Here is a 16,248-nt window from a genome sequence, read left to right on the forward strand (position 1 = left end):
TAGAAATATCAGGTGGAGAAGTGTCTTGTCCTTTGTCCAGCCTGGCACACATACTCTCCTATTTTTCACAATCTGGCCCTGCACATTGGACGTGGTCTCATTATGTTCCAGTCCTGGTGTCCAGTAACGTTATTCAAACTCTGCATGATATACTTGATGAGTCAGGTCTTTGAACATTCCAGTCTCTAAATTCTTTCTTTTCTATCCCCTCATCTTCCTTTTTCTTTACGACTAAGATCTCTCTTTAAAGCTTGTGAGGTTCCAATCACTTTTAACCTTACTTCCCAGCCTTTGTGTAATGTCTCACATACTCTGTCTCCTGGTCACAAACCAGTGTCTATGTTATGTGCAGTGCTTTGTAGTGCATCATGTTTCCCACTATCAATTAGGTCAGTGTGGCTCAGAGGTTTTTCTTCCACTCCTTCAATTTCATAGAATTTGTCTCTCATTGGTTTCAAGGAATCCCAATCATCTATAAACTTAAAGTTGTCCACCTATTATATGTTACCACTGCAAATGATATGCTGATTGGGGATTGTCATTAGACCCAAATTGTCACTTTTGCTCCCTGAACACTGCAGATACATTTATGCATAGGTTTTGCGGCTGTCTGTCTGTGTGTAGTTTTTGATCTGGAGTGTCTGATTTTCTTACTTCCATATTCTCTATTAACATCCCCTTGCCTCCCCACATTTTCCAACTTCTAGACTTTTCCTCACTTCATTTATCTTTTATTAATTTATGTTAGGGACAATCACTGCTAAAAATGCTCTTGCTTCTGATTAGAAATCTCCTGATTCTTTTCCTTGTTCTGTCTGGAAGTCTTCCATTCTTAATTTGATCATTTTGGAGTTTACAGGGGAGATAATTAATGGAAGATCTAGCTCTTATATAGATAAATGGACAAATATGGTACAGCTGGTCCGATCAAGAATGCACCCTGGTTCTGTTTTGTGGACCTTCCTTCACTTGGGAAACCACAACCATGACAATGCCCTGGATAAGCACATTGAGAAAATCGATGAATGGATGGATGTGTTAAATTCTGGCACTGCGTGAAAGAAATAATCACAAAACACAAGAATGTCTTTAGTTATCTTTTAGACCAGTGGTTCCCAGCTCCAGTCGTGGAGGGCTGCAGTGGCTGCAGGTTTTCATTCTAACCCTTTTCTTAATTAGCAACCTTTTTTTGCTGCTTATTAACTTCTTTTGAATTAATTGCAATTGACTTGTTTTTTAAGATTTGTTCCCCTAAATTTCTTCATCGTTCCTCTGAATTGCTTCATTTCTTTCCTTAAATGGCACCCAAATACAAATGAAATGTGAAATGAGTGAACTAACAGAAGACCAACTAAGTCAGGGCCTCAAACTCCAACCAATTTCACTTCAACCAGTTGCTTAATTAGGAACCGATTCTTTTTGTTAATTAACACAAGAATTATCAGAGCCAAAAAAAAAACCTTGTAAATCCGACCCACCTTAAATCCCTTTGCATCTCTCCGTCAGCTTCTTTTGACTTGTAAATGTGTCATTAAGCCCTAGCAGCAAGCAGCCTGCTATACCATCCCCTCACCGCCTCAGAACTCATGAACTATCTACATTTTGTCATTTATTACTAAAACATGAAAAACGTTTCTGTTTTAATGATGTGTATACATAGATTGTTGTAAAAACAAAACACACATCAAATTATTTCCACTTACAATTCTGGGTAGCTCACTCCCAGATAATCAATCATGGCAGGAACTGGAAGAACTTCTTGCCCGTTCTGAGGCGGTGAGGGGATGGTATAGCGGGCTACTTGCTGCTTGGGCTTATCGACACATTTACAAATCAAAAGAGGCTGACGGAGAGGTGCAAAGGGATTTAAGGTGGGCCGGATTTACGAGTTTTTTCGTTGGCTCTGGTAATTCTAGTGTTAAACACGTTCTTTAATTCCATGCTGCTCTCATTGTGCAATAGAATACATTTTTGAAATTATCTCTTTTCTAAGATTACTGTTAAAATGTTTTGTGGACCTGAACAGATCTTCATCTTTCTTTATTTTCAGATATTGAATGATGGACACAGTTTGCTGGTCATGTTTTGCTCATTTTGTATCTCATTATTGTGTGGGTGCTAATTAAGGAAAAAGAAACAATTAAGGGGTCCGAGTCTTCAAGAGCAATATCAATTAAAATGAATTCAAAAGAAGTTAATTAGCTGCAAAAACAGGTCAGTAATTAAGAAAAAGGGTTAGAATGAAGATCAGCAGCCACTGGGGCCCTCCAGGACCAGAGTTGGGGACCCCTGCTTTAGATTAACAGAAATATTGCCTTAACCTCCAAAAACTTTTCACTCAGAACCGTGTTAATGCGACTGACCTTCTGTCTTGCAAGTTCATTCCTAACTGGCTGTCGTTCTACAAGGCCACACCAGCCATATTCTGCAGTTTGGAAGATATTGTCCTCAATTGCTAATTTCGTTTAAAGTCATTGAGTGTCTCCGTGCCTGGATGCTAGAGAAGACAGATTCCTCACCCAAAGTTACAGTATAATCAGCAAAACACCTGAGAAACCAGTCTTACAATTTTAACGGAGATATGTTTGTCCTTCAAAATTGTTTTGAAAGGGTTTGACGAAAAACAGGATAAAAATACCTTGAAAATGAGCTCATATGGTGGCATTTATGTTGGAGTCTCCTAACACAAAAAGCAGAAATTACTGTTAAAGTCATGGGCTTTGATCGCCCCACTAGGATGTACATTTTTGATGAAATGGCCTCAGGGATATTATGATAAAGTTTTATTTATGTACTTGATTTGTCTATGAACATCTGCCAACTGGAAAAGAGCTGCTATAAGCCTTATGCTTTAATTTTTAAAAAGCCCTACACAAGAGTATTTTAATTTTTGAATACAATGCAGAGAGCTTTGTGTCATTCTGGGCTGATCGCTTCCCCAACAGAGTATTAACAGGCAATAAAATCAGCAGGACAGTAAATCGGAGAGGCACATAGAGCTCAGAAGGGGACATACGCTGATAGTTTCGAAAAGCACTTGAAAAGAACAGCTCTTCACTTTCAGTCTCAGTGTTGAAACTGATAATCTATTGGGATTGTTTGCCTGGTGGGCAAGGGTTTCCCTTGGAGGAAGCTGCATAACAGGAATGGGCCCAGCAGTAATTTAAGAAAGCAACGCAAAACTTCATTGGCTGCAAGTCTAATACATGAATGGATTAAAGGACAGGTTTTAATTCCTATGTGTTATGATTTTTTGAGCTTCCCTCAACCCAGAGACATCTAAACTGAAAAGACATGCTTATTACCAAATAAAGATAGATAACACTGAAGGAGTAACACAAGACTAAATTCAACAAAATAATAAAGACTATTCTGGACCTATCTAAACGTTTACAGTGTTCCTAGACAGGCCTCTGTGGAGTGGCTGGTTCACTTCCCACTATAAATAGCACCACCAAAGTATTCACCTTCCCATCCATCTTCTCAAACCACAATGGCCAGTCACCTTCCTGTCAGGAAAGCCTTTGCCAACTACTGAACACCTGCCTCAAAGCTCATAGAATTAAAGCCCAGAAAGGCATTTAAATCCTTCTCCTGCAAGCACTTCCTGGTCAAAATCTCAAATGATTTACAGACCCAAGAAGCTCCTAAGACTGAATTCCAAAAGGATTTCAGAGACAAAATAGATCCTGGTAAAACAGACCAGTAAGTCTTACTTTGATACTTCGTATCTTTGATTGTCTCATTTCTTATTCTGTCTTTTTTTGTAACTCCATACGTCCATCTCAACATTCTCATTTCAGCCACACCTAACTTCTCCTGTGCTCCCATTACCTCCCATGTCTCAGCTCTATACATCATTGCTGGTCTTACCACCATCTTAAAAACCTTACTGTTAACTTTCAGCTTAATTCTTCAGTTACACAATACTCCTCATACCTTCTTCCAATTGTTCCATCTAGTTTCCCATCTCAGGCTACCACTGATCCTAGATATTTAAATGTATCCGCTCTTTTTAATAACTCTCCCTGCAGGCTAACTTCTGAATCCTGATCTTCATTAAACCTCACATATTCTGTCTTCTTCCTATTTACCTTCAATCCACTAGCTGCCAAAGCCATTCTTCATTTTTCCCATTTTCTCTCCACTTCCTCCGTTCTGGTGCTACACAACACAATGTCATCAGCAAAAAGCCTGCACCAGGGGGATTGATCTTTTATCCCATGACTCAACACATCCATAACCAGATCAGAGAGAGGTAAGAACTTAAAGAATATCTCTGGCGCAGACCTTCTCAAAATGGGATCTTGTCTGTTACCCCAAATCTGCTTTGAACCACTTTGAGTCCTCACTCCTTCATACATATCCTGGACAATCTTTACATACATCTCTGGCACTTCTTTCTCCCTCAGGCACCTCCAGACCTCTTGATGTGCCACTCTATCAAAAGCCTTCCCCAAATCAATAAACACCACATGCAAACCTTTCTGTTTCTTTCAAAGCTTCTCTATGATTTGTCTCAATGTAAAGACTGCATCAGTTGTTCCTCTTACTGGCATAAAACCAAACTGCTCCTCCCCTGTGGATATAGAACCAACAACACATCTACTCCCTCTTCTCCTAAACTCATCCATATTAATACTAATACTACTAAGACTACATTTTTTAATTTAAAAATATTGCAAAGATTAGACCTCTTGTAACATCCCAAGATGCAGAGAAATTAATTCAAACTTTAATTTTTTAGCCAGCTAGCTTCCTGCGATGCACTCCTAATGGTACTCCCTAAGAAACACTGCTAGCTCAGAATGCATAAGCAAGAATTGTAACCAGTAAAACAAAATGAGAGAACATCCCAAGAATCGTAGCATCATTATGTTGTTTATTGGTGTCATTTGGAATTGATTTTAAAATACTTTATTTTAGAGTGCCTGTCCCTTTACATTCCTAATCGAAATCTTAGAGCCTTAAATGCTGGCTTGCTTGGAATAAGCTAAACAAAAAAGAAGTGGTAAGGCAAACTTTTTTACACCACAATTTACCAATTGATCACTGTCAATATGCCAGGTTAATACTGCGGAACATTTAAATAAATCCTAAAGCTCCACTTTTTGAATTTCACTTTTCCATAGATGTTTGTTTTGCATAACTTCTAATAGATTATAATATCCACTGCAATATCATAAACTTTATAGATTTTTCAAGCATTACTAGCCTCTGCCATTCCCTGTTTTCTTTTCTAGTTTTCCACGGTAGCATCTTGCACCTCCACCATTTGATCAAAGTGCTCTGCTGCCGCCTGTGACGTTGGAAGGACTGTGGGTCCAACTGCTGACCACCCACTGCCTGAAATCTTCTAGGACATCACACCGTAATCTTATATATAATTTGCCAGTCTACTCACTCACTCACTCACGTCCGTCCGAAGCCGAATGCGCAGTCGCCTTCTGCGCACGTCGCCTTCTGCGCATGTCCGAAGCCGAATGCGCAATCGCCTTCTGCGCAGCTGCCCAAAAAACCTTACGAGACCGACATCGCGGCAGGCAGCGGAATTACGGCCGTGAAAATTCAAAGAGAAAGGCGACTTCGACCAACACTGCGGCAGGCGGCGGATTTACGGCCGCGAAAATTCAAAGAGAAAGGCGACTTCGACCAACATCGCGGCAGGGTCCGTCCGAAGCCGAATGCGCAGTCGCCTTCTACGCATGTCCGAAGCCGAATGCGCAGTCGCCTTCTGCGCAGCTGCCCGAAAAACCTTACGAGACCAACATCACTGCAGGCGGTGGATTTACGGCCGTGAAAATTCAAAAAGAAAGGCGACTTCAACCAACATCGCGGCAGGCGGCAGATTTACGGCCACAAAAATTCAAGAGAAAAGCGACTTCGACCATTATCGCGGCAGCCGGAGGATTTACGGCCATGAAAATGCAAAGAGAAAAACGACTTCGACCAACATCGTGGCAGGCAGCGGATTTACGGCTACAAAAATTCAAAGAGAAAAGCGACTTCGATTAAAGCTCTAGAGACCTGAAAGGCGATTTCGACTGCAGCTCCAGGCCTAATTACGCATTCATTCAATACACCTATATCAGGTTTGTGGTGCTTATACTTATTACTTACTATTCACTCGTGCCCGTTTCATCTTACGTTGTCGAAATGGGCCCTTTGTCTAGTAAAAAATAAAGTACTTCAGCACGTTTATGTGTAGTAGAGTATCCGGTAGGAGCCGTGTGGTCTTTCAGCCATGGAACTCCTACAGGTCCATTTTCTGGAGTTTTCATTGTTCTATCCTCCCTGCCCATCTGACCATAGCATGAGAGTTACCGTTATAATCATTAGAAGCTTAAAAATTGAATTTAGCAATTTAATTCATAAGGACACTACCATTTCAATTGCTTATTTGTGTATCTCTATTATTTAAGTTTGAATCTATTTATTATTTTAGTCATATTTTGTATTTTAAATATTTTATTTACTCTTTATAATTCTATATTTTCTGAAGCATCTTGAGAACCACTTGAGCTACATGTTTTGTATGAAAATGTGCCTCAAAAATTAATGTTGTTGTAATAGATAAATAGGGCGTACTTTATTTATCCCAGAGGGAAATTTAGCTTTTCACAGTAGCTCAAGACATAAAGACATATTACATCAAACAACAATTACAACAATAAGAAGACAGAGGATCTTTCAGTACATCTGCTTTGCAAAGACAGAGCCCATTAGGGAATATGTGAAGGGGGCAGAACTACACGCACACAAGTACCTTGAAAATCTATACTGTATATAAAACAGAATGTCTGTCTGCATATTTCCTGTACAATCCTACATGCCTTGACTGGTCTGGACTCAGTTTTGCATACAGACATGACAGATTACATTAGAACCCAAAAGTTTGACCCTAGGGGTCTTTCCCTGTGTGATACACTTCGCACATCAGTGCCACCTACTGGCGCAAAGCAAAAGAATTTAACATTACTTATCTGGGCAAATGCACATGCTGCTTCTATCGACTGTAATATAAAATGGAGTATGTTGTGCTTTTGCAGTGGTGTTGGGTGAGGCTTGATCGGGTGTGGAAGTTCAGTGCAATACAAAGGAGGATCAAAGGGTTGTTGGTTAACTCCTGCTTTGTCAGCTTTTCTTCATAATTTAAGCACTAAGAACTGTCCACTTTCAACTATGAAGACAACTGTTCAAACTGTTCTTTATACAGCTTCTAGTTAATCCAAAATGCTGCTGCAAGAATTATTTCAAGAACAAGAAAATAAGAACACATAACTCCAGTTCTTAAATCCTTACACTGGCTCCCGGTTAAGTTTAGGGCAGATTTCAAAATCCTCCTTTTAACATATAAAGCCTTAAATGGCCAAGGACCAGCTTACTTGTCTGAATTTATCATGACTTACAAACCAGACCGCACATTAAGATCTCAAGATTCCAGTCTGCTTATGATTCCAAGGATTAATAAAATAGCAGTGGGAAGTCGAGCTTTTAGTTACAGGGCCCCTAAATTGTGGAATGGTCTGCCTGCCACTATAAGAGATGCCCCTTGGGTCTCAGTTTTCAAAACCCGGCTGAAGACTCACTCCTTCAGTTTAGCATATCCTGACTAGAGCTGCTGATTAACTCTACAGACTGCATCTCTGTTGTCAGTTATTAGCACTAAAACATAAGTAACATGATTGTTGTAATTTGTAACTAAACCTCACCTATTCTGTCTCTCTTCTCGGTACTCAAATTTGGCACTTGGTGCCACTGCCCAAATGCCAAGTTGTTTTGACTGCTTAAGGTAAAGTCATCTCTGATGGAGGATCGCAGGAATCGTCAGGTAGAGGGGTCCTTTCATCGGATTGGCTGGCCCAGCACTGACTCAACTGTGGAATGGCCAATAGGGGGAGGCAGCTTGATGGCCGAGGTCTCCGGGACTCTAAACAAATCCAATTTGTATTATGTGATATCATCTACTGTTGTACTGTTCTACTATTGTACTGTATTGAGGACTACTTGTGTTCTGTTCTGTGTATTGTATTTGACACCCACTGCACGTCCAACCTGCCCTTCCCAAGGTTTCTTCCATTTTTTTCCCTACAAGGGTTCTTGTCATCTTAGAGAGTTAAGGCTTGGGGTCTGTCAAAAGGCAGGGCCTGTTAAAACCCCTTGCAGCAATTCTTGTGTGATTTTGGGCTATACAAAAATAAATTGTATTGTATTTTATTGTATTGTAATTAAGAAAACTTTGACCCTGGGGGCCCCAGTGATTTTTTTTCTCTCTCTGTGTTACAGTTTGCACACTAGTGCCACCTGGTGACTCAAAGCAAGTGAAACATCTTAACAGACTGAAGCCAGACTAACAGACATAACCTAATACTGCTTCTATCTACTGTAATATAAAAAGGAGTTTCATGTTCTTTTGGTGTTTGGTGAGGACTGATCGAAAGTCAAAGATTGTTGGTTAACTCCTGCTTTGTCTGCTTTTAAGTAGTATAAACTGTCCACTTTGAACTAAAAGGATGACTCAGACAGTGTTCATGGTTACATCTCAGCAAGGAGTTACTGCGATTCTGGAATCCAATCAGTCCCAAAAAGGACAAATTCTCAACTGATGAAAGCAGAGACATTAATCGAAAGGCAGTGTGATGACAGATGGGACAACTAGCAATAACAACTAAGTATACCATTTAAAAAAACACACCAACCTTTGCTTTCTCTCCTTAACCCATTCTACAAAATATTCCTGGACAACGCTGGGTACTTCGGCTAGTGGCCAAAAAAGGAGTCTGTGCTCTGTGCCCAACACTAGTAATCAGAGGTATTACAATAAATTTCTGAAATGCAAGTATACATCTCAACAAGGTAGCCATAAGGCATTAACTGTGGTCAAGACCTTTGTGTGTGTATATGTGGTTGTTTGGCCTGTTCATACTTGCTTGAGGATGAACAGTTCTGTTTTTGTGTAATGATGCGATTGTTGCAAATATTTGATTGGTTGAGCCCTGCAAGAGAGAAGAAAGGTCTATACAGAGAGATTCAGGTAACTGCTAAGTTAGCTTCATATTTCTCATCCTGCAGCCTTTTCATTCCACCTTCTCCATCAACACAAATTTAGCTAATCCTTAATAATACGATTTCAATACTAAACTTAATTCAGTAGCCATACCTGAGGAACTAAGGCTTCCATGCGGCTTGCTGCCATTTGAACAATCTTCACTCCATCTTCATTTCCCGAAATAGAGGTTGCAAGATTAGCCACCTGAAAAAATAAATATTACAAATGAAATTCCTTGTTCCCTTAAACATACGTAAAAATGGCAACATTTGCCAATAAGTTTATTTCGAATTAGACTAAAACTGAAACTAAAAACTATTATATTATTGGTGATATTGTAACAAGTGGTTCTGTTCAGAGCTTCAGGAAACTGCAACCAAATGGCTACCCAGTACCTCTCTGTGTGGATTTTTCTTGTTCTCCTTGTGTTCATATGTTCACTTTCCTAGTTGGATTGGTGACCCTAAATGATCCTTGTGTGGCTGAGTGTGGTGATGTCCATGAATGTGCCCTGTAATCACCTGGCATCCCAGCTCAGTCAGGATTCTGACTTGTGCCTGAGTGAGTTCAGTAAATAGAAGGCTGAATAATGTACTGTGTATTATTTATATTAATTATTGTAAAAGTTATTTGTTATATACAACGTGGCTTTTACCTATTACATGTTTATGAGCTGATGAGAACAAGGTGAAGTTCAAATATGCTAAAATATTATCATATCATATTAGTCTAGCTATGGTACCTGTCAAAGACAGGTAATATCATTTTAAAATATTTGCTATCTCCTGCCATACATGTACTTTCAGCAGCGTTCCTATGTATTCACGTGTGTTTGAACCTCTCTTCACTGGTGCTCCCTTTCTCAAGTGCTTTCCAGTACCGTAAAGCCTCCTTCTCATACTCTGCCATTATTTTCAAGGTTCCTTTCTCACCTCCCGTCAAATTTGATACTTGCCATCTTTGAAGGCGAGTCTCTCAGCGTGCCTCATATGCCTTTACTCCTCCTTTTACATCTCCCACTAACGCTTCTTCTTTTATTGCATCATCAAAGCCAACCTGACCAATCACACCAAAGCAAAATGACCAATCAGATTGCTCTGAGGAACTGGGCACACACACGCACCTTAGTTTTATATTATATTATATTATATTATATTATATTATATTATATTATATTATATTATATTATATTATACTAGCCATCCCCTACGGCTTTGCCTGCATAATAGTGAAACAAGACAGTGAGGAAGGCCCTGCCATGGCTCCACACTCCTGACGTCACGCTTCCCCCTCTCCTCATCCCGCAGCCTCTGTCTTGGATTAGCACTAATATATTGCTCTTGCAAGTGAACTATGAATCTAAGCTTTATGAGAGAAGTCACAAAATCAACTGGAATGTTCAAGCAAATTATAGAAAAAAACTCGATCTAAATCTGTTAAGTAGATCTCTCATTCGCTAGCTAAGCAGAGGTAAGGAACGTCCTGAGGCTGGCGCGTGAGTGACAGAAGCACATGTACCACACATATAATGTGTTTCATTGCTCTGTTCATGTTTGCTGCACACAACACATTTGATTGTTGACTGTTTGTGCTCAGTGGGTTGCAGGATATCCATATAGTGCTGTCCTGACAGTTGTGACAAGTCAAATGCCTTGTGATGAAGAAACATCATTGTCAGCGCCTACATGTTCCATATTATTATTATAACTGACTGTCACCATCTGGATCTCTGTCATTATTTTCAATTAGCAAATTTAGTTGTTTCAAAATATCAGTAGCTGTATACCTTTTTCGCGGTAACATAACTACAGACTGTCTATACTATTTCCCACAAGTCGTTGTAAAAAAAATTCTACCACTATCCACTAGATGGCAGTAGTATAGTAGGCAACTGAGACACGGCAGCAATGCTCATCAGCGAGCTGGCTGTGTCTACAGTGGCTCTAGACTGAGATATGAGTTATATTGTACACCACTCCTTGACAGACTCAATGAGATACAACTTAACTCATACCTCATGTTCAAAGTGTTAAACGTAAATAAGATCACGATAAAAAGGGATACAAACAGGATCCAAAGCAGTCAGACATACTACCATTTGTAGCAGACTGATAATAAAAGAGAGAGAAAGAGAAATGAATTATGGGTGGCATGACAGGCCAGTGGTTAGCACTGCTGCCTTACGTGGTCCAGCATTTTGACTTCTAATACCACAGCCAGTTATTGTCAGTGTGGAGTTGTAGATATGTCCGCCCAGGTGTATTCTCCTCCAGGTATTCCTGTTTATTCCCCCATTCCAGATTCATGCCATGTGGGTCTGCACTCATTAAGGGCTGTTTCCCCTCTTATACCTGCTCAACTTGCCCCTGTGACAATAAATTGGATTAAGTGGTTCTGACAATATTATATTATACTATATTTTAAGTTTCAGTACTGTGTTCTTCATTGTAAGCAATGTGATCGTTTTACCATTTAATGACATCTTTTATGTCGGCCCTTTAAAACCTGTAATGCGTTAGCCCATCCAGTGAGTTTAATCAAACTCTTGAGTGCATTGTTATCTATCTTGAGGTTTCAGTAAGCAACCACTGCTCCATTAATTTAGCAGCAGTGACCCACTTGGAGGTCTTCCGGGATCGATGATAAAAAACAGTTTATAGGCCATAAAAGGCCTGGACAGAGTCAAGGGCAATATATGCCTCGCTTGGGAAATGTCAGTAAAATCCTCCAAAACTATTACAGCTGCTTGCAGTCACATCAAATGTTTAATGGTTCATTTATGTCATTAGACTTTCAAAACACGTGTTCAAAATTAATAATCATATTTGTTTCCCTCCTGAATATAATTAAACCAAATAGCTGAAGTCAGCAGGGGCCTGAGATTACCATCATATGGTTGTGAGTAGAGGACTCAGTATATTAAAACCTTACAAAGTTAATAAAAAATTACATTAAGTAAAATTAATACAAAAACTTGTGTAGTCATCATGATGACCAAAAAATAAATAAATATGGTGTCTGGTTAAACTTACAAGAGGCATTCAGGGGCTGCTAAAACATGGAGGCATCTGACCACTTCTGTATGACAGGTGATACTAAATTGCTTGATTTTGTCAACCATACTGGCACAGTTGGATAGTAAAAAACATTTCTGTGCCATAGTAGTGCTCATAGATTACAGCTCAGCATTTATCACCGTTGTACCATCAAAACTAATAGCCAACCGACTTGATTTAAGACTTAGTGCCACCCTCTGGATCGTGGAACATTCCAGCATGTGCAGACTGACAGCACCACATCCTCTATACTGACCCTCCAAGGGGGCATCCCACAGAGGAGTGGTGAGCTGAGCCACCTGATGTACTTACCTATGAGTGTGTGTTCAGGCACAGCCTCAAAAGCGCCTTGACCATTGGAAGGGCAATATATAAGCAAAATGGATTATTATTTTATTATTATTATTTTATTATTATTATTATATTTGACATCTCCTGCCTGGTATTGTAGGCCTGCTCACCATCAATGATGAAATGGCTGACAGACTTTCCCTTTTGACACAGTAGCACAAGGACAGCTATCTCCCCCTAAATGTTGTAAGTATCAAGAAGGTGGTCACAGAATTCAGGAGGCAGACCATCTCATCTAAATCAGAGGGGATGCTGTTGAGAGGGTGAGCAGTTTTAAATTTTTTGAAGGGACCACCACTGACACATCTCAGTTTTAATTCAATTTAATAATATAACATGAATACATTAAAGAATGGGCGGCATGGTGGCGCAGTGGTAGCGCTGCTGCCTCGCAGTTAGGAGACCCGGGTTCGTTTCCCGGCTCCTCCCTGCATGGAGTTTGCATGTTCTCCCTGTGGATGGATGAACATTAAAGAATAAAGAAGCTAATTATTTGAATTTATTCCAGACCAAAAATTCAAACTACTGTAATATATAACTAATAAACAAAATGTATTGTGTTGATATTATGTTACTGCCTCTACTCTAGGAAGGAAGACATGCAAATAAGAATTTCATTATAATACGCCCACATGACCGTAAACTTAAAGAAAATAAACAAAACAATCACAAAATATGGAGCTCAAAAGAAAAATAAACAAAAAATAAACCAAACATTAATAGCAATATATTCCTAAGACAAAGACAAACATCCAAAAGCCAAAAAAACAAGAAAACGTCAAGAAGAAGTATTTAAAGACTACTAAATCTGAGTTGGAACTCACAAGAAAGGAGGTGTCATAACTACGACAAAGAGCCACACAAAAAAAAAGGTTTGGGACAGCCACCCGTATATTATTCCTGACTGCAACGGATAATTTTTTTGGTACAGAATTGTACAGGTTCGAGTCCACAACTGAACTGTCTTATTGGTACAAAGATGACGGCTTTAAAGAAGAGCAGAGGAAGTGATGTCATTGAGGCCGGGGCTGGAAGTGACGTCAACAATAGGGCCGGAACTGGAAGTGACTTCATCAGGGCCAGGCAGGATTTCCCGTAACTGGTGTGCAGAGAAGTGAGAGAAAGAGTTAGTGCACTTCGCCACCCCCTGGTCTGGCAAGGAATTCCTCTCATTCAGACCCTTTAGCTACCTCCCAGGCGGATGTGTGTGACTGAGGTCAAAGAACACACTTGCAAAATGCAAACTAATGGCATAGCAAAGTGGCTGTGGCAGCAGGTGGGTTATAAAGGATTCTCAGGTAGGGCTGAGGGATACATCGAATATACTCGATGCATGGTGGCTTATTCTGCGTTGGATGTAGTAAATGACTATATTGTGCACACTGAGCACAAGTTGTTGCATAATTTTTTTAACCTTTTAAAATAACTTGGCAGGCCAGTTTTTGGAGAGGTGTATACCCGAAAAGCCAGTATTGACGGCCCATCTATCTATTCTCATAACCCTGCTGGCCTGAATAACAGCCTGTGCATATCTGTTACACAGTGCTACTGTTATGCTACTATACCCTCTAAATATTGCTGTCCACTGCTGTAGAGGCATATTCTCGAAAGACCCTCTCTTCTGTCTGGCCAGAATACTGACCTTTTCTATATTCGACTACGCACATAATATACTGCTGTTTCGTTATGTTATTACACTACTTTTTTTTGTTTATCTGTAGGTCAACTTTGTTTTTTCTCATAGGATTCAAGAAGAAAACAAAGAGAATTTCAATTGTGCTAAAGTAGGAGATCAGCTCAAAACAACGGAGGCTTAGTGTACACAGAGAAGTACATGCAGGCAAAGAGAGCTTTTGCCCTTCTGCTCCACGAAAGGTTTCTTTCCTCCGTAAGCTCACCTTAGGACATCTGCATTATGGTGTGACAGGGCTACCGCTCCAGTTAAACTCCCTACCTGCCACCTGAATGAGTTCAAGTGCTTGACGCCATAAGCAAGAGCCCCACGAGGAATTGGAAATAAATAGAGATTAATCATAAAACGGTGAAAATCATGTGAAGTGTTCTCATGCATTGTTTCTAGGTTTGAAAACTGTCTTAAAGTATGTCACTCAAAGGTGCAGTTTTGATGTTAGCTCCTTTTTATGGATGGTAAAAAGTTATGACATTTGTGAGGTAAAAGTGATGCAACTTGTTCTATAGTATCAATCTGTTGTTATAACACTGTGGCTTATCATCAAATTACCATTAATGTAATGTAATATCACTTTTATTGTTCTGCTTGTCACAGTGAAATGACCTGTTGTCACAATCATTATGCACAAAATGTGCACTTTAATTTGTCTTATTTTGAAATTTTCCTTCTTGTGTGTGATTACCTGGTTTGAATAAATAACGATTTTCTTACATTTAACTTGGTTGTGATTTCCTCCTGTTTTTCATTCAAGGTTAAAATTGTTCTAACCTTAAGCACTAATGAAAATAAGCAGGAATGATTTCATGCAAACATAAGCTTCAGCCTGTGGGAATTACTAGAATCATCATAATGGTGTGATTGTGTAAATCAAAGGGTTAAATCAAGCATTTATGAAGTGCTTTGATTTCAAAATATATTTAAATATATAAATATATATATATATATATATATATATATATATATATATATATATATATATATATATATATATATAGTGTATCATGAAATGACCTAAAAATATCAAAAACTTATTTATAGGCCATATCACCCTGTCCTGACTGCAGACTGAATGAATGCAGTGCCTGACAGTTCTATTTAATAAAGATTAGGGTACAGGAGTGAAGATGAAAAACAACACAAAAATATAGAAAAACCAAAAGCAGGAGACTGGTGAAAATCGACAAAAACAAGAAAAATCAAAACTAAAATCCTAACATCTCTCATTTCAGTACCCCTGACATAAAGGCTCCAGGATGTCATTTCCTTGCTGCCCTCTGGTGTTGCCCTCTGGAAGTCCAGTCAGCAGCATGGGTACTTCTTTTAACCCCCAGGCTCCCTAACTGCATTTCCTGGGTGTCAGTCCTCTGCCCTTTCTAGTCCTGGCAAAACTTCATCAGCCAGACAACTCTGACTGCTTTGTGCCGAGTGCTGCCAGGATACAGTATGTCCCAGCCCCTTGTGATTCTGAATTGGATTAAGCTGCTTTAAACGTGTAAGCTTACAAGAAAACATTTGGGAAACCCTTACCTGAATTTTGTTAATGTTAATTTAAATGTTTGACATTTATGTCTAAGGTATGTTTTATTGTGTTTATTTTTTAATTTTGAGTTATTATTTTTCATGTCTTAATGTTATATCTGTTGCTCACTTGTGATTTTGTAATTGTGTTCTCTCTCTTTCAATATGCTTACGTTCCCTGTACCTTGTGGATGGCGCCTCGGGAGGCAGGACCACCCTGACATCATTTGTTTACAGTGAAGTTTTAAAGAGTGTTGCTTTCTGTTTGGATTTTCTGTTGTTTAATTTTTTTTTTGTCACAATCGTCTTGTGTTCTTGGATTATTCTAATGCACTGTGTATTGGGAATTGTTTGCTGTATATTCACTTTTTTAGGCAAATTTCTATTTACCTTTTTTTTGCTTATTTTGTTACTTGCATTGACCTTGCTGTCTTTATTAATACAATATTTAAAAATCTCCTTTGTTTGCCATTTTTTATAGAAACTGTGGTTTTACAGTCATCCTTCCTCTTGTGGGCCTTTTGCTATATTTCTGTGACATTTAAGTTTCTCTTTGAAGGTTAATTCCCTTTTTGAGAAGC

General features: G+C 39.2%; 1 protein-coding gene across 1 annotated transcript in view; it reads right to left on the reverse strand.

Moving 5' to 3' along the window:
* LOC114645628 (catenin alpha-3-like) overlaps positions 1 to 16,248 on the reverse strand; it is a 1,052,567-nt gene that overhangs the window by 613,544 nt on the left and 422,775 nt on the right. The window contains exon 3 of the mRNA XM_028793457.2: positions 9,161 to 9,253. Within this exon, the coding sequence (XP_028649290.2) occupies positions 9,161 to 9,253 (93 nt within the window). The remainder of the gene's footprint in view (positions 1 to 9,160; positions 9,254 to 16,248) is intronic.

Source organism: Erpetoichthys calabaricus, chromosome 2 (assembly GCF_900747795.2).
Source record: "Erpetoichthys calabaricus chromosome 2, fErpCal1.3, whole genome shotgun sequence".
Taxonomy (NCBI): Eukaryota; Metazoa; Chordata; class Cladistia; order Polypteriformes; family Polypteridae; genus Erpetoichthys; species Erpetoichthys calabaricus.